Source organism: Carassius auratus, chromosome 35 (genome assembly GCF_003368295.1).
Source record: "Carassius auratus strain Wakin chromosome 35, ASM336829v1, whole genome shotgun sequence".
Lineage (NCBI taxonomy): Eukaryota > Metazoa > Chordata > Actinopteri > Cypriniformes > Cyprinidae > Carassius > Carassius auratus.
Genome location: NC_039277.1, coordinates 12,699,575 through 12,719,709, shown reverse-complemented (window position 1 = coordinate 12,719,709; position 20,135 = coordinate 12,699,575). Strand labels below are relative to the sequence as shown.

The 20,135-nt window shown below is 36.0% G+C and overlaps 1 protein-coding gene across 2 annotated transcripts; it reads left to right on the top strand.

Annotated features, from left to right (window-relative positions):
* The first annotated feature begins 5,238 nt into the window (after positions 1–5,238).
* LOC113054461 (protein EURL homolog) lies at positions 5,239–19,500 on the top strand. 2 transcript variants are annotated; one of them, XM_026220039.1, is made up of 5 exons: positions 5,239–5,360; positions 7,431–7,564; positions 16,866–17,363; positions 18,205–18,267; positions 18,479–19,500. In XM_026220039.1, the coding sequence occupies exons 2-5, from the start codon at positions 7,438–7,440 to the stop codon at positions 18,643–18,645; spliced, it is 855 nt and encodes a 284-aa protein (XP_026075824.1). In that variant the 5' UTR covers positions 5,239–5,360; positions 7,431–7,437; the 3' UTR covers positions 18,646–19,500. The 2 variants fall into 2 exon arrangements, with proteins under 2 accessions (XP_026075824.1, XP_026075823.1); XM_026220038.1 differs by having other exon boundaries at positions 5,264–5,415.
* Positions 19,501–20,135: the final 635 nt, after the last annotated feature.

Genomic DNA, 20,135 nt, shown 5'->3' with positions numbered 1-20,135 from the left:
TACCTTGACTTTTTGTAATTAGTTGATAAAGCTGCCTTGTTATTTCCTTTTTGTATACTTTTGAATACTCATTTATCCATAGTGTTTGCACATATTTGCACACTTTTATATTTTATGAAAAATTAAAGTGCATCACATGTATAAAGTATCTGTCATCTGTTGTTGCATTTTTTGATTCTAAAATATTATTTATATTAATATTAAATATTAATATTATTGTTGAATATGTTCATGTAAATACTGATACTACTAGCAATATTTACTAAGTCAGCTTTAATTATTTAATTAGCTCATAATTAATTACTTGTGACCTTTATTTTAATTAACTGAATGTATTCAGTGTATATATATATATATATATATAGATATATATATATATATATATTTATATATATCTATATATATATATATATATATATATCTGAAGAAATAGACTTGGTTTAATGTCAGGAAGCCTGACAACATCCATCACAGCAAAAACAACAGACCTAAGACAATGGCTTACTGTTCAGAAGTGTGTGACACACACTGCCACCACCTAATTATCTTAAGAAGACAGCGGTGGGGCAGAGATATGGAGCCTCTTCCACTTTTTTCTTTAAAACTGGTAGGACTCGTCTGACAGGCTGAGATGATGATGTTTTAAAGCCCAGCCACAGGCTCGAACATGCTTGCATACACACGTGGACATGTACAAACATCACTCGGTAGATAGCAGAACCAGTGATTGCGGAAAGCTGATGAATTCACTGATTTAGAGCTGGTGCCAGTCAGACATATGCGACACACTCATAGTTGTACTCAGTTGCTGTCATGGAAAGTTACACGTTGACTGGCTCTCCGAACAGGAAAGAACTGAATACAGTCTGTTCCCCTAATCTTTATCTGCTACTGTTTGTTGTACAGATCCAACGTGTTGCATAAAACTATAACTGAGAATTTTCAGTTGAAGGCCAAGAGATGTCATCAGATTTGGAGCAAGGTGTCAAATTAAGAATGAGAAAAGGTCAAAATTGTTTAAAACAAGACTTCATTGCTCTTTGAAATTCATCCAAGGGGTAATTTTGTTCTCCATCATATATACAAGAGAAGTGATAGAATTCAATTCAAGTATAAAAAGCAAACTGTTAAAACAAGCTTCTGAAATGGGTGATGTCAGGGTGAGTAATAGACTGTGACGCCTTGAACATACAGGTGTTTCCTTGAGGATATCTTATGTGCAAGATCTGACTTGAACTGCATTCTTCTTTCTTGAATACACAAATGAATCAACCTGATGCTCTCCTCTCCCATTCAAATGCCCCACCTTGTGGAAAAATAGAAGTAAATATGCAACTCCATAAGACCATTCTGTTTTCCTTTAGACTTTGCAGTTTATGCATTTTGAAATGTATCCTGTCGGATTAAATTACATTCTGTTCGTAAGAGTTATGTTATTTTTTGCGATCGTCGATTTCTAATTTAATTCTTTCTGCTTCGAAAGCTTTTTATGTGACTTGAAGAACTGCTGCAAAAAAAATATGTATATTAAAAAAAGTTGTTTTTTTTACATAAAATATCAATATACAAGGAATGTGCATATTTTAGGCGCTGTTCTTAAGATATATAATTTTTTTTGGCATGAATGTTAGCGAGGCTGTGAAGCACAGAAGTACAGTAGTTTATTAGTTCAGTAGATGAATTCTCCAGATTTCAAAGTTGTTGGTTGTGAAATTTGCGCGTTTTCCTCACAGCATCATATGGCTTTCAACTAATTTAGAAGCTTTTCACCATTATCAATGCCCTTTTATTGCAATGGCTGCAATTTTAATGGTGGTGTGGCGTTACAATGATTAATATAATATGACAAATATAGTCTCTTAATTAACATGGAGTCATGAAATAGCATGCATAATAATTATGAAAGGAGAAGACATAAAAAAAAAAGATATAGCATGTAATTCTGCAAGACATACTGTAACATGCAATGATGTTACCGAATATTAAATACCGAATAGGAAATTTGCTTCGGTCACGTGTAATGTCAGCTGCCAGATTACAGTCTAGGCTACTGAATGTGAAAAAGGTTGAGTAATAGCATTAAATGTTGCAGTATCTTATCTGGCCAGAGGTTGGTGCTCAAGCTCTGTTTATGACTGCAGGAGGTGGTTACATTTAATTTTATTAAGAAAACAGAAACTTTAGAACAGTAAGGAAAACAAAACTTGGCGTTTAAAAAAAAAGGAAATATGTAATGAATGAATAAACAAACAAATTAAATGGACAACCTAGACAAATAGAATTATGAATCTGTCATATTTTGTTTTAGGCTGAAGTGAGTGTACCTTGATAAAGAGAAAATATGTGAAAGTAGGAAAGTGGATACATGAAAATGAAGTTATCTCTCTATCTTTTATCTTTTAAATGTGCTCCTAAGAGTTGTATTGTTCAAATGATTTGCTGGCATGGTTCCATTAATAGTTCTTTTCTGCACATGGAAAGAGACTGAATGCAGCAGGGGATTTTGGCCTGAGCACTCACTCACTCTCTCACAGACTGTCTATGAGGATGACAGAGATGCTGTGTGCAAATGAGGACCCATGGAAACTGGCACATGATGAAAGCACAAGCCATTTCTTTTTATTTCAAAGCAGAATAGAGTGACAATAACTGGATACTCAGACAAATAGCTGTTTTGTTTAGACATTCGTAAAGGCACGTGTGGTGCTGTTTCTAGAGCCATTTGAGTTCTGTAAGGATTTAACTTCACAGACTTTGACGGAGAATCAAAAGCAATAGAATCGAGTCACTTTGACGTGATGTGGTGAGAGAGAGAGAGAGAGAGAGGGAGAATTGGCCATTCAAAATGTAGAAATATGGGAGAGTTATTTCTAAACATTGTTTAATAAAGTACAAACAGACACAAATTGTAAACAAAATCAAACAATTAACCAATTGGGGAAACTAGAATTAGCAATCAAAGATAACCAAAATCCATTAAATTTTCCCAATAACTGATAAAGAACTTAAAGAAAAAAAATCAAAAACCTCCAACTCAAAAAAGCATCTGGACCTGATGGGAGATTAAATGAAATGATAAAACACACAAGTAAATTCCAATTAGCTATTCTAAAACTATTCAATGTGATTGTAAATGTAGGTCACTTCCCTGACATCTGGAATCAAGGCTTGATAACACCCATCTTTAAAAACAGAGATAAATTTGATCCTAACAACTACAGAGGCATCTGTGAGCAGCAACCTGAGAAAGTTATTCTGCAGCATAATAAACGCTCGACTATTAGACTTCATCACCACACACAATGTACTAAGCAGAAGTCAAACTGGCAAATCTGACCACATTACATACTCTAATGGAAAAACATGTTAACCAAGATAAAGGTAAAATATATGCATGCTTTATTGACTTTAAAAAAGCTTTTGACTCAATTTGGCACCAAGGACTATTTTACAAACTTACTGAAAGTTGCATAGGAGGTAAAACCTATGACCTTTTCAAATCAATGTGCACGGAAAGTAAATGTGGCATAAAAATCAGCACCAAACATACAAGGCATCTTTCCCAGGAGCGTGGAGTGAGACAGGGCTGCTGCTTAAGCTCATTATTTAACATTTATATCAATGAACTGGCAAGTAGTCTGGAGTGATCCGCAGCCCCTGGCTTCACCTTACACAACTCACAGATCAAATGCCTGCTGTATGCAGACGATCTGGTTCTGCTGTCTCCCACTCAACATGGTTTACAGCAGAACTTGGACCTTCTACAACAATACTGCCAGACCTAGGCCCTAAAACTCAATACACAGTGTCAGATAAGAAACTGAGAAGCACATTGACCAGATACAGACTCAGCGGACACAAGCTGATGATAGAGACGGGCAGACACAGAAAAACATGGCTGCCATCGGAGAAGAGATTGTTCACAATGTGATCTGAATTGAATGGAAACAGAACTGCACTTCCTAACAGAATGCTCCAAATACATGGACATACGGACAGTGTTCTGTGAAAAAAACTCTTTCAAACCAGGAAAAGCTGCAATATCTGTTCGGAGAACACAAGAACTACTGTGTGTTTGCTGCTCAATATGTTTTTGCCCGTCACCATCACAGAGAAAACACTCAACCTGCCCTGATTTGATGATTCCAGCACATGTAGATTATGTTATGCCATCTATTATATTACTTAGATGTATTGCCTCTGTAAATCTAATACTTTATCTTATTTTATTTCTAACTTATACACTTACACACACTAATTCATAATGCACTACATGCTTAATACTTTTTATATATTTTTAGTTTTACTATTTCTGTTACTCTTTTTCTTTCTGTTAATACATACGTGCACTATTTGTAAGCAACCCAGCAGCAACTGCTTTGGCAACACAAATGTAGAGTTTTTTGTCATGCCAATAAAGCTCACCTAAACTGAAATTGAAATTGAATTGAGAGAGAGAGCGAATTCCTATCTGGAATTCCCCGCTTGAGCAAATGCTCGAGGCAATATGATCTTGTTCTTCATCAACGAGAAATCATAATGTGTTAAAATAAAACAACTAAAAAAGGATAGACTAGACTATAGAATAGAATAGAATACATTAAAATAACAACGTCACCCTACAAAGGAAAATTGGTTTGGGAAATGGTTGGATGGGTGGAAAAAAATATTCTAAAGTTCTAAAAACAATTAATTAATAGTGAAATTTTGTCTACCAACGAAATACTTTCGAAAGACGCTAAAGCATCGAGCTTGGCAGAAATTGAGCAATCTGATCTAAAACGCCGTAAAAGTAAAGCGTAATCACTGAGATTTGTAATCCTCGTTCTGCTGCCACTTGGCGTCTCTCGCACACTATAGTCTAATATTTATATGAAAAATAGCATACTATTATATAATAGTTATACAATTTAAATTATGTGCGCTTTTCCTTCTTTTTTTCTTAATTGAGCAGCAACTCACTCTCAAGTAAAAGCATAAGTCTAATTTAAGTCTATTTTGTGCTAAATCGAGTAGGTAATTAACATATATCAAAAGTCGATATGTGTGAAAAAAAATGTATTCCCCTCATAAAAGTAATGCTTTGTGCTGAAACGTTACCATCACCCACCCTCTCTACACGAGTGAACGTAATGACTAGCCTGTCCACTCTGCTTTGGTGGCCAGCCGAGCGCAATCAAAATCACAGAACCAATCATAGACGCGAAAACACAGCACGTGATCGAATATGGCGGGATTGCTAGAGTGGCTTGACTGGCGTCTGTTATCGCGTTCTTCTTTGTCGTTGCTGTACTTGTAGGTGATTGCCGTCCGCTTCAATAACAACAACCGCCGCTGAACAAGCGTGGCTTACCTCAAAGGTCAGCCGATTTCTCTCTGTTTCTCTCTGGATTGTCTTGACACGTAACAAATAAGGTAATAAACGTCGATAACGTCTGTATGTGTCGTTTGTTTATCGAGAAGGCGACGTTTTCAGGGGATTTTTTATTATTATGAGAAATAGGTACGTTACACAGCTAGATAACGGGTAACGTTACGCTGTTCTCTCGGCTGGTGGCGTCGTTATATCTCAACACGAAATGTCTTGAAAACTGGTATTTTAAGTCTTTTGTCATCTAATATTGTGTTAATAAGGCTTTAGGTAAACAGGTATTTCAGAATGTGTGTTTTTAAATAGGAAAAGTATCGTTAGTAAATCCTCAAGCTTTGTTGTTGTTGTGTGGTTAGTTTAATCTGATTATGCTCTTTCTTTCCAAATAAAGTTAACTTCTAAAGGTTAAACTGGTATGAAATCCACCCGAAATGTTTTGATAGCTTGGCCCAACTAATATGTTGGTTGTCAGTTTAAGTAATGTGTAACGTTTACTTACAGCAATTAACAAATGACATGAATGCAAACAAATATTCACAAAGTGTTTTGTAAGTTTAGGACAACATGGGCCAGTTACTTTAAGTAAATAATCACATTGGCTGTGTCTCATAACCTAGTATGCTGACTACCTAGACAACATTTGTGGTGGTCATTTGCACGCACAGTACTTTTTAGTTGACTAGGCACTAGGCAGTACACCAGGTTTTGGGACGCAGACACACCATCCTGTCTTATGTTATTGTGCAAAGTAGTCTTCATAATCAAATGGAGTTTAACATGACTTCGAACTGTTGGAATAGTATTTAAGAAGTATTTTGAAGGGCAGACACATTTGTTTATACAAGCTTCCCAATTTAAGGAAAAATAACAGGAAATTTCAAAAGCTTGGGGAAAGTCATATGAGATAATTAAATAATAAAAGTTGAAGTTGGAAATGTCTAAAATGATCTTTATTATCATGTTATGCTCTAAACTTTTAATTTAATAAATATCGCTAAAATGTATAACCACAGTATGGAAGCCTGTTTACCCTACCAAATAAAATAACTAAATAAAACAGCTAGTTGTGGATTTATCTTGCAATTCGGCCCCCCAAAAAAACTTGCAATTAAAAAATAATAAACTTGCTACTGTGAAAAAAAAGTCAAAATTGTGATATGTAAATTTGAATGTTGTCTTGCAATTGTTGAGTTTATATCTCAATTCAGATTTACTGAATTTTGAAAGGGAAAAATGTTCAATTACCCTTTGTTATTTTTTTTATAAACTTTCCAAAATATATTTTATATTATTATATATTTACTTTTAAGTAAATTATACCTTACATGTATTTGCATATACACACACACACACACACATTTTAAATTTGATATACTTTTTTTCTCAAATTGTTTACAGTAAGAAATAGTTTTGTGCAATTACAGATAGCGGTTTGGCTGTGATGGACAGAGCAGTCATGATTATCTCCAGATTGTAGCTGAATTTGGCCACTCAGTAGGTTTTATGTAAGGCTTGAGCAAAGGTAAATAGGTTGTGTAAACACTGGACACTAAGGTCCTGTGGCTTCACTGGAATCCAAGTGGGTCTCATGAAAGAGACTTGTAAAACTGGACATAATAAATTGCAGAAGCACAGCAGCTTCTAACAGCCATTGAGTTCTGAATGTTTTCTTATTATGTCTTGTTAATCTGATTGTGTTTGTGCATGTTTTATCCCCCCTTATCTTGATATTGCATTATGTTTGTATGAAATGAAAACCCTCTCTGCATTCTTACTTTTATGTTCATCTTTTCCTGAGAAATTAATGCTGAATCACACATTTATACAAAAGTAAAAATGTAATGATTGAAACTAGGGCTGAACGATATATCGTTATCGTATCTATATCTAGATATGAACTTTCAAGATATTAATATCGAAAAAAGCAACGATACACATGATTAAGGGATCTGGTTGATAGCGATTGATTGTCCGTTGCATATGTATCAATATAAATAGAAACCACAGTGAGATGAAAATGTATTGAATAACTGTGTTTGTTTGTTTCCTTAATTTGCAGAAACACCATGGAGGAAGAGGAGCACTTTGTGAACATAGACCTGAATGATGACAACATCTGCAGCATCTGTAAACTAGAGACGGACACAGGAACGCTTTCCTTTTGCCATGTGTGCTTTGAACTGAGCATAGAGGGTAAGAAATATATTTTTTCTCTCAGGTAAAAGTATTTTAATGTCCTCATCATGCCAGTTCGGGGTCAGATTATGCTAATTATAAATGAATAAAACCTCTTTCTCCCTCCTCCCATTCATGTATTAGCAAGTGCTCTGTTCCTCCGCTTCATGTGCTGCTCCGAATATGAACTGGAGCATTTGAAGTGCTACTTTGGCATCTAATTAACGTTCAACTTATTAAGGGTAGACTAGAGTTTCCTAAGGGGCCTCATTGAAGCTGCTGTTTTGTTCTCTGCAGTTGTCATTAATTTTGCACTGAACCTTCCCCAAAAGAGCACTTAGTATCTCAAATGGTTTTATATCATCAAGCCAGAAAGTAGGCATTTTGTGTGTGAAGAGTTTTCTTTGGAATCGCATGCCTTTGTCTGGAATTTTCTGTGGCGTTCGTTTCAGTTATGTGATTTTCACTGTAAATGTAATCTTTAGCTAAATGAATATATTTTTTTCATGCTCTCTATGTTTTTTATTATTTATTTAGAATGTATTCCATATATTGGTTATAAGCCACAAGTTTAAAATAATAATGCATAATTATAATAATAATGGATTATGCATTATTGTGCATTTCTACTTTTGGTTTTTTGATTCTGTGTCAGTTCCAGTTGTATGATTTTCAGGTTTCAAGGTTGTGAATAAATTTGTAAACAAGAAATCTATAATTGTAGAAATGGATTTGCAGGTTTCACCATATCCGGCTTGAGGAGATATTGGGATGGAAAAAATATAACATGGAAGTGAATGCAAAAGCATTGAAATACAGTTTTCCTCATCTCTCATCTTTATTTGTTTCCCATTGCCATGAACCTTTAGGAGCCCTTTGAAAAATTTAGAAGAATAACAACTAGGTATAATTATTAGCATAAATCAAAGTATTGAATATCAGTTTTTTCTATCATGTCGTGATTTCCTAAATTCACTTTTTGTATTTAAACAGATCTTAAGTTTATTTAGAAAGTGACACTTATTGGTTATCAGTTGTAACATGAAAATATTTATCGTCTTATAGATATCAGCCAGAATTTTAATATCAGTCCATCTTTATCTGTGGCTTTATTTTCTAGCATTGTTTGTGTTACATCCTGCCAGTAAAGACCTATGCGTTCATTCTGTCTTTGTGTTGGGTCAAGGTTGTCAAAGCATGACTAGTGGATTCTGTTACATACTAGAAAACTATGCATAAAGACCTCTGCATTTGTAATGTCAGGTGTTTGTCTGCTGGAAGCCTTGTTAAATTGTGTAACAGTGTGGTATATTAGCATTGACCCCTGAGGATGTCACATGGCACTTGAAAAACAAAAAGCATCATTCTTTTTTTTCTTCCTGTACCCCCCTTCCTCTATTGATGCGGTTTATTTTTGCATTCCTCTACCTTGACCTTCAAAAGCAAAGCTGAATTTTTGCCTGCACAGTTTGGATGATTTTCAGTCTCAGTTTATACATCGTCTGGATTTGAGCTGGAGAAGAAAGCATTCATGACTCCGGAGAAGAGCTGGGTCCACTCACAAATTAGACACACTAAATATTCATGCGTGCGATAGAAGGTTGCCGCTCTTGAATATTTAACAGAAGAATGCATGAGAGTCGCCCAGGCACCTCTGTCACGAGTGATTCACCACAGCACTCGACCTGAATGCCGGAGTGTTGCACAACAGCACTTGTGGCCCTGTGAGGGGGCATTGACAAGCTCGCACACAGGTCTTCCTCTGCTGATTGCCTGTGGCCACTGAGTTACACTCTCTTCCCACTGACAATACACTCCAACCTTTACAGCGTGGGTGACCAAGAACCAGCTGACTGTGCTTGTTTAGACCTGAATGCTCAGTTGCCCACACCTGCGTTCCCTAAAAAAACATTGTGTATTTAGAAGGAACTGAAAGTAGCAGAAATCGTTCATTCGTCACCCACATATTTTGTTCATTTAGTCAAAGTAGTTCCATTCGTCCCCCTCTAGTTTTCTTTGCACAGGCCAACTGATGATATTTGAGGTCTTTTGGTTTAAATGTTTTGTGTTTGTAGCAGAAAGAGGTACTTGCAGTGGCTATTTTTATCATATGTATCCTATGCTGGGTGGTTCTGTTTGTCTGTTTCCTCAAAGTAGTTTCTCCAAGCGCAAAGAGAGAGAGTAAGGACGACAGAGACTGTCATGTCTGTGCACGCATGTTGAGAACACACAGGAAGTCATTTGCACAGTGTTAAATATGTCCTCCAGCACTCAAAGAAGCCAAGAGAAATGTTAAAATAAATGCATGCTGGAAAGAATGTACACTTGAAATTTTACTTCTTGGATGGTTGTACAAGGGTCTTGTGTTGTTTCAGATTTGATGCTTGTATTGCTGCATTTTTCCCCCTTATGTAAGAAATGATTGCAGCAGCCAGTTACTTATTTTAACAACACTTTGATTCATGCTGTCTAGAGCTGATGGAATAGCTTTGGAAATGTGTGGGGCTTCTGAACGTCAGTTGCTTGTTTTGAATTACAGTGACATTTCATCCGGTTTATTGCATGATATGAAGTGTTCCTTGTGTTTGCTTTAGTTTTAGTTATATTATGTTTTATTACACAATTAGCAAAAGCTGTACTGGGAATGGTAGACAATACTTTTTTTTACGCTTTTATGGTCTGATATATATACACTATCATTCAATTCAAGTTTATTTACATAGCGCTTTTCACGGTGCAAATCGTTACAAAGCAGCTTTACAGAAATGTAAAGTTCCTACATTATATTTAGTATTTAAAAGATTTTTTTTATTTTTTATTCTAATCAAGGCTGCTTTTATTTGATTTTAAATTAATATTGAAAAATATTATTGCAATTGAAAACCTTTTTATTAGGAACTTTTTTTAAAATGTAGTTTATTCTTGTGATGGCAAAGCTGAATTTTCAGCATCGTTTCTCCAGTCTTAAGTGTCACATGATTCTTCAGATATCATTCTTTATATGCTGATTTGTTGCTTATATTTATTTCTTATTATTATTTCAGGATTGTTTGATGAATAGAAAGTTTAAAAGGAAAAAATCAACAGATGGTGATTTGGCACTGGCATATGCAGTTCTGGCAATACAAAAATAATAGAATACAGATAAAATAATACAAATATTATTTAGCATAGATATTATATAGAATTGTTAGTAGCTAATGTGTTCAGGGTGGCTGTGAAGGTGTTGGATATTGGTCCTCTGTTTCCACCGTTACTGAGAGTCTATGAGATGTGTTTTCATCACCAGGTCTGTTGTTGGATTGTAAAGCCAATTCATAACACGCCTCTCCTCAACAAGCTGTTTAATTTAAAGAATCATTTTTATGTTGTCAAGGCCATTCCATTTAATGGTTTTACTTTTTATCACACTTTTGCATTAGACTCTGCCCTGAAAGACCTTGACGGCTGGCTGGTTTCTTGCCCTGCGGAGCACACTTACGCTGGACTAACAGTTTCCCCGCAGCAGACACAGGCCGTCTCTCATCCTCTTACGTAAGAGCAGTGGAATGTGAGCTTGCGTACATCAGCCGGGTGAATAGCTGGATAACCGAATAGAGTAATTGGAGTGCAGCACGGATATAATGCTGAACCTCAGTGTGCCCAGTCACTATGTACTACTGTGCTCGAGATGTTACTATTTTTTTTTCAGGTGCTCTCATTTATTTATTTTGACTCTCTGACTGATGGATGTAATATAGAACACTAGTGTGAACTTTTGACCCTGATGCTTCAAGGCTCTCTGATAATCAGTGAATGCAGTCTGTGTGCTAGATGAGGGCAGATTTGCTGACTGTGCTTCCCTTGCCCAGCAAGCTTTCCATTTCAGTAATGCTTCTCCATGCTCCAGAATAACTGGAGGCTTTCAGCAATATTTCTGTCCTTTGAAATGAAGGCTTGTTTTCCAGATAATGAAGAGTCTCAGTATCACGCTGTATTACCTTCATAAATTGCCTCACAGCAGGTTTATTCTAGGATATGCACATGGGAGAATGTTTTACACTGCTCTTGTTTGCATGCTGGCTGGTCTACTTTCATAAAATAATTTATCAATGTAAAGTTCACTATTAAACTCAACCTTTGTGTTCTTTGCAATGCCCTTACTTGTGTTGTGTTTGGGTGTATATATATATATATATATATATATATATATATATATATATATATATATATATATATATATATATATATATATATATATATATACATACACAATTTCAATCGTTAAGTTTAAATTGTAGCATTCGTAAGGCATGTCTAATAAAATAAAGTAATTAAACTTATGATTTATTATAAGTTTAACTAAAATATTTTTAGGGCCCTATGAAATACATTTTATTTTCAGTGTTCATATTCAGTGTTTACCATTTAAATTGTCCAGGGCTTTGTTTGGACTGTTTAATTAATTGATTAGTAATCAAAAAGCATGTCTAATTAATTATCAGAAAAATAAAGTGGTAATCAAATACGTCTTTTAATGTAACAGTGAAAACTTTATGTCCACATTATAGTGAGACAGCAGTTACTGAAAACCCTACAAGCGTCATGCATGTATTTAAATACATATTTAAACATATTTAAATAGCAGTCATTTTGATTTATTCATCCAAAATGTCAAACTGTAAACAACATATTCATGACTCAATTCAGTGATTCTGTCTGCGTTTTTGCATCGTGAAATCACAAGGCCCTACTTTAAATTTTTCTGCTTGAGCCTGAAGGAGCATTTGAATCCTAATCTTTTCTGATCAGTTCTGGTTGATTGCTTCTGTATGAGTTGGTTGATATATGGACAGCTATATTTATTTGCTGTGGGTGACATCTAAAGCATGTCTTCTGTTTTAACCATGACATGCTGTTTTGGGCATAGCGGTCCTTCTTTTACCCCACGTTCTCATTCCCAGTATATCAAAACACACACACACTGAAGTGTGTCAAGGATCCAGTGTCCTTACTGCATGTAAGGACACAAAAGCAGATGCAGCACACATAGTTGTTTTAAAGGGCACCTATTATGCAAAATCCACTCTAACGTGTGTTTGGACATAAATGTGTGTTGGCAGTTGTGAGCACAACCACCCTACAATGATAAAAATCCCCCACTCTTAATTTTTTAATCCCCATTAAACTGAGTCAGTCTCACTAGGAGTGATGTTTTAATTCTCACACAGTGTGATGTCACATTGCATAGGGCCGGGCCGGGGTTGATTGACAGCCCTGCATTGCTATAGTTTCTGCCTGTAGCGAATTGTACATAGGCTACGCCAGGAGTGTCAAACTCAATTCAGGGCCAGAGCCCTGCAGAGTTTTGTTCCAACATGCATACCATGTAGTTTTCAATGATGATTTAATGGAAGGAAAGTCAAATGACATAGATTGTACTTGATAAGATTACCATGTCCATGACAGCGACCTCCACTTCCAACCTTGGCAAATCGACTAATCTCTGTGTGGTGCTGTTTTCACTACACTAGTAACATGGATTACAGGGCTTCTTTTCTCGTTTCAATCTCTAGTCTTGTAGTTCTTATCAAGAGCCACTTACTTTTTGCCGAGTCCTGAGTGTGACACAAGCCCCTTTGAGTATTTCATCACTGCAGTGTTTGAGAACAGTGCTTCTTCTGCTTTCAGACATGAGCTAGAAATAGAAATCAGTTATTTACAAGCTGACACAGATTTCATGTTTTGACTAGCTTGGTCTGGCTCAAAACTCTTTTTTATAATGGAGCCTTGAAATGTTCCGATGATGACAGAGAAAATGAAATGTGAGAAAGTTGCGTTTAAAATCTCTCTATGTATAAGTCACACCCTTTTTCAGGATTTTGCATTTGTTTGGCTCTTGGTATCCCAGAGTGATTATTTGATTCATGGGTCATATTGGCATATTGTAATCCTTGCAGGCATTACATTCAGAAAAGTGTAGTTAAAGTGCTCCAAACTCTTTATGCACACTGTCAGAGACAGTCTTGTGTGTGTGTGTGCTGTTCTAACCTTCAGTACCTCTATTTATAATCGCACTCTACAGTGTGCTTTCCTGTTATTCAGACTTTGCTGTAAAGTGCAGGAAATTGGTTTATCGTAAGACCGTGAATGAATTTGGCTTTTGCCTTCTCTCAGCTGTGAGCTGCTTCAGTTAAGGAAAGCACAGTGAGTCAAGCGCAATCAGATACCCAAGGTTTAGAGTTTAGTGGTACATTGTGTGCAGATGTTACTGGAAACAAGCTGTGTATGTGGTGAGGGCTTCTCATTTCACAATAACCTTGAAGCTATTTGAAGGAAAATAAAAAGTACACCAGTGCTGACTAATCCTCGGTTTAATGCTGCTGCTTCATATCGGTGTGTTCTTTAAGAGGAATGTTTAGTCGAAAATTAAAATCCGTCATTTACTCACCCTCATGTCGTTCTTAACTTGGTATGGTTTTCTACACAATACAGGAAATCATAGGGGTGTGACGAGACCCTTATCCCACGAGATGAGACACTAGTTTGGGTTCACGAGAACGAGACGAGACTAGATTTTTAGAAAGACTTAAAAAAAAAAAAAATCAATGATGAAATATATAGGGAACAATTGGTTTTTATTCAGCTGAAAAAACTAAATGCAAAAAATGTAGGTGCATTTTGAAAACAACTTAATGAAATTAAACATCTATTTTAATTAATTTTATGCAGTAATAAACATAATAAAAATAAAAATAAACAACACAAATATCCCTTTAAAGTGGAAGTGAAGCAGTCAGTCAAGTTTATTATCTGTTAAACTGATTTGCACTTCAATAAAAAGTAAATATGTTAAATACTATTAATGTATCCATTTAAAAGAAGAAAGCAGTGGTTCTTCAATTTGTTGCATGATTTTGATTGCTGTTCGCTCCATTAGCACATGCAACATTTGGACAAAACAGTACAATGACAAACTTATATTAAACACAGAACTTTTATTAACAAAACAAATAAAAATACACCATGCTATAGGTCTAATATAAACTAACAAATAACTAACTTAATAACAAATATTAATTTTTTATAAGAAACATATGGTTTATTATGAAAACGGATAAGAAACCTCTGAGGCACGGCATTTAAAATAAAATAAATCAATTACACAAAGTTAAAGTAACGAATAAATCTACAAACACAGTGGATCCAAAAAATAAGATAAAATGTTAAACATAATAAACAGTCAACAGGCTCAAAAAGTCAACAGGCTTTCCAAAATCTAAAATATTGCCAAACAGATGCTTTTGCATTTCGAAACTAAATCTTCCACCATCGTCTTTCTCACCTCACTCTTTTTGCTAAGGCAATCCTTAATGTTGAACCCCAATTTATTTTTTCACTGAAGAAAGTTAGTTAGAAAGTTTGGAACAATTGAATTGAATTGTAAATATGGCAGAATTTTCAGCTTTTCCTTTTAAGAGCAAATAAGTGTCTCTGTCTGTCTCTCTCTCTCTCTCTCTCTCTCTCTCTCTCTCTCTCTCTCTCTCTCTCTCTCTCTCTCTCTCTCTCTCTCTCTCTCTCTCTCTCCCTCAACAGTGCTGGCTGCTGCTGTGTGACATGATTAGAACTTAAAACATGTTTGAACAAAATTGAGCTCTGACATAAAAGGCACACCCTAACACAAAACCAACACAGAGAGGCGCCCAGCAGCACTCGGTCTGTGTCTGTGTGTTTTATTTGTTCTTGGCCTACATTGAGTTACAGACAGAGATGTGATTTTACTCTGCTCGACAAGGACCCAAGACAGGAAGTGATGTTTTCATGTGCTGATTTGCTCAGAGATAGAGTGATTTATACTGGCAACTGTTTAAAGCTTGTCAGAGTTCACTTTTACAATATTATTCAGGGTTGAAGGTCCAGTTAACGATGGAAAGCTGATTTTGGATCAGATTAAATTTGTTAGGGTTAAGATGGGTCACTCTGTTTTTATATAGACTGTATTTGGAAACGGCCCAGGATATAAGACTGAATAATCACATTTTGACCATTTTAAGCATTTAAAAGTATGTTTTATACATTAATTCACTTACTGCAGGTAAAAAGTATTTTGTCAAAGCAAATTTATCCAAGTCTAATAATATTGGTGCTAGTGTGTACACTCCCATTCTGAAGTTTGGGGTCACTAAGATGATATTACAGAATATTGTTTCAAATAAATGTTGTTCTTTTGATTTTTCTACCCATCAAAGAATCCTGAGAGGAAAAAAAACATTGAGCAGCACAAATGTGACGATGATAATAATAACAATGCTAAATCAGCATATTAAAATGATTTAAAAGATCATGTAACACTGGAGTAATGGTTGTGGAAAATGTTGCTTTGCCATCACAAGAATAAAGGACAGTTTAAAATATACTGAAATAGAGAACAGTTGTTTAAAAAAAAATTAATATTTTTTTTTTCACAATATAACTGTCCTAAGTAAAAAGCTAGGGGGAATAAAATGACTCAAGCTGTGTCAGTGGTTCCACTAATAGTGAGAGTGAATATTATAAAATGTTCAATTATTTCACTATATTAAAATATTCTACATGTTAAACTTTTTACTGGCTAGATTCTGAAAATGTGACTAATGCACAGCAAAGTAATAATGGGAATCTGCATTATTAAATTTAATGTTTCTCATTTATGCTCATATTTTTATTAAAGATGCAGATCTTTCACATATTACGCTATAATTCACCTTACCCCTCAACATGCCCCACATTAGGGCCAAGCTGTGTCCTTCTCATTTTACTTAATAGCAGACGTCCTGAAATCTATTTAGGTATATTAATTTTACCGGCCTCATTTGTCCTTGCCTAAAGGATGAAGTAAAATGTGCCACACTCACTCTCCCCTAACGACAGTATGACGAGTCTTCCAATTATTTCTTTGCTTTCATTTGTTTCTCACAAATCTTTAAATATTTGAGCAGTGTCTGAGCTTTCCTCATTTTTCATATTCTAGAAGATGTTAAGAGTTGTCACTTGAAATAAAGTTGAGCTTTGGAAATGTAATGTGTGTTTTATGTAATCTATTAGATGATAGATTTATTTAGGCCACTCGGTCGAATCTGCATAGTTTTGTTGTTGTACTGACACATTATTTATGTCTTTTGTGTATTTGTTTCACCTCTGTCATGATCATAAAGATGTCTTTTCATAAAAAAAAGTCATATGCAATATCCGAAAGAATAAAAACAAGACCATTTGCTACTTGACCTTTGACCTTGTATTTGATTGTACTTCTGGCACACAACAAACAGTGAATGGCAAATACCTTTGTGTTTTATACCAGGTGTATCCAGTGCCACCCTGCTGCACTCCAAATCTCTACGTGGGCATAGAGACTGCTTTGAAAAGTACCATCTCATCGCCAACCAGAAGCTCTCCCGCGCCAAGGCCTCCCACAGCACGTATGAGGGCGTGAAGCGGGCTCTGAGCCAGCAAATCAACCGCATCGTACAATACGCCCAGAACAGAGACTCCGTAACCGCTGAGACACCTGGGCGCTGGGGGGCCAAACAGATTCTGTGTCACACTCAGCAGGGCGGCAGGAAGCTCGTGCCTCAATCCGATGCCCAAGTTCCCCGTTACGCCCCACGATGGGCAGAGGAGGCATCGATGGTGGAGTCAGAGTATGGGAAAACCATGCTTGACTGCCATTCTGCAGAGGAGCTGGGTCTCGGCCTGCTGCAGGGCTCACGCCAGGGACTGTGGGCTGGAGAGAGACACCACCCACAAGAACAGCAGAACCGAGAGCAGAGGAGACACATGGGACACAGGCGAGAAGAGCGTGAGTATTCATGATCTACATCAGCCTTCAAAAGTGTGGGGTCATGCTTATCTTTTTTTCAATTAATGTGTTTTTATTCAGCAAGGAGGCATTAAAATGATTAAACAGGACCGTAAATAATTTTTTTTCTTTCTATTCATCTAAGAATCCTGAAATCAACAAAAAATCTATGGTTTTTAACATTAATAATAATACAAAAGTACATCTTGAGCATTAAATCAATCATCATATTAGGATGCATTCGTGTGACACTGACGACTGGAGTAACCACTGCTTTGTGTCAGAGGAATAAATTACATTTAATACATTAAAATAAAAAACTATTATTTTAAGTTGTAATAATATTTCACAATATTATGGTTTTTACTGTATTTTTGAAATGCAGTAAATGGAGCCTTGGTGAGCATAAGATACTTCTTCCAAAAACATGTAATAAATCCGACTGGCCCCTAACTTTTGAATGGTGGTATTCGCTTTGATTTTGTTAGTATTATCTCTGTGTAATTCCCACAGAAATATCTTAGACAAAGTGAAGGATGGAAATCAATATCTCAGCATCTTTCCCATCAATATATTCCACAAAGCACCAATAAAGGTTTGAGGTCACAATCTAGACTTTGTTTTCTCTCACAGTTCTTCAGTGTGTGTCTCTTTATCTCAGCCAATGAAATGGCTTCTGTTAAAAACAGATGTGTCATCAGGGTCTTAAGGACCGTTATGAAGGCATTTGCTTTCAACTGTGAAAGGAGATCTGTTTGTCAGTTTTCATTTTATTGAAAAGGATGGCTAGAGAATGATTTTCATATGCACTTTATAACATTTGCTGGCTTGTCTGTTTCAGTGGTGAGGATGAGTGTGGAGGAGCTTCATCAGCTGAACGAGCAGCTATTGCTACAGATACAAAGTGAGTCTTATCTTCAAACTTAAAAGGGACATTTCACCGAGTTTGTGAAGTATAAAAATGCATGTACATGTAAATGTCAAAATGTAAGATAGAGGACAAGCAACAGATCTATGCTTTGGCCAGCTGGCCATCCTCATGTTGAGCTCCCGTTTCTTATGTAGGTTTATCATTATTCTTGTGTACTTACGCACAGGCTCTGTTTGTGTCTCAGATGTGTTTGAGGAGCTGTCTGTAGCTGTGCAGGAGAAGGACTCTCTTTCATCAGAGCTTCATGTACGGCACATAGCCATCGAGCAGCTCTTCAAAAACTGCGCCAAGCTGCCGTGGCTCCAGATCGGGCGGGCTGGGGTCAAAGCTGGCAACAACCCGGTGGAATGAGTGCTTCTCTGGGACAACAGAGTCCCTCAAAGACCAAACAGGAGATTGCAGCTCCAAGCAGACTCTCACGGAGGCTCGAAGTTCAAACGGACCGGAAACGCACAACACTGTGCTAATGAGTTTAAAGTCACCTCGCTCTAAAAGGTGGCATCTGAATTCTGGACTTTTTGCAGACGTGTCCAAAGTGTTTCTATGCAGTATGAGGTGTTTTTAAAACTTTACAAAGACTTTTTTTCTTTTTATTTTTTCCATTCATATATATAAATATATGCTCATCTTCATATTACTGTTTACTCTCTACACTTGATCATTTTGGGTGCTTAATAGACTTGGATGATGCTTTAGTGGAAGTTTACATGTCTTGCTATTTCACTCTCAAAACTGTGTTCTGACGTTTCATAGGTGCTTTTTCCACCACCACAACATTTCACGGGTTATGATTTAAGAAAATAGCAGTTTGGACATTAAAGTTTCACAAATGCACAAATGTTAAGCACAGGCCTAACTTTGATTTAGGCTTAACTCTGTGCTGGGATTAATATCGGAGAGATAGAAATGCTCAACCAAAGCCTTTGTTACCACATGGTAACTATTTCAGTATTTATTTTTTTAGGACAATTATTTGCTTGTTACAAATATTTAAAACCTTTGGTTTTAATTTCTGTAGTGTTTAGAGGTTGTTTTCTTGTGCTATTATAGTATTTAGGGTCCATGCATAAACTGAAAGAATAGTCAGGGCAAAGTGGGAATTTACCCAGCTGTCTTGATTTCAGATTAGACTGTGGTGCCACCTGGTGGTCACTCAGAGAATCCTCTCCACTTACTGCCCTGATGTGTGTGCATGGTTAAGTCTGTTTTTACAATCTTAAAAAAAAGCAAACTTTAACATTGTTTTAAGAAATCAACTCGTTATTTTGAATAATCTGTTCTCTTTATAAGAGATTCAACTGACCCCTCTGGGGTTTCTAAGGATATTTTATTTTGTATGAATGTATTCTGTCATTTTGGTTTTGCTCTGAGAGGTCACATCAGCAAACTATCGCTGTGAGTAGTGATAGATAAATTGTCAAAAAGAAGCAATATGTGTCAGAAGTGCTGTTTGCTTTTTTTGTATAAATGTTTTGACGTCTACATCTTTTTTTTTTTTAAGGTTCACTCTGTGATTTGGCATACAGGATGTTGTTACTGAAATAATGAAGCACACTGCCCAAATGTTTGTTTGCTGTGGAAACACTGAATGAACTTCATGAGTTGTATGAGTTTCATGTTTGTCTCAAGTGTGTTGCAGATGTAGGCCATGTGTTTAAATGTTAACTTGATTATGTTAGTGATATTGAAATCTTTTTCTCTTATGTTTATACAAGGCTTGTGTTATTACCCGCCCCCCACTTCTTATAAGATTAGTTTGATTCCGTTCTCTCCAGTTGCCTGTGTTATGTGACATTCAAGTGGTTTATGCAATACTGTTTGTTAGTAAATCTTCGCATCAG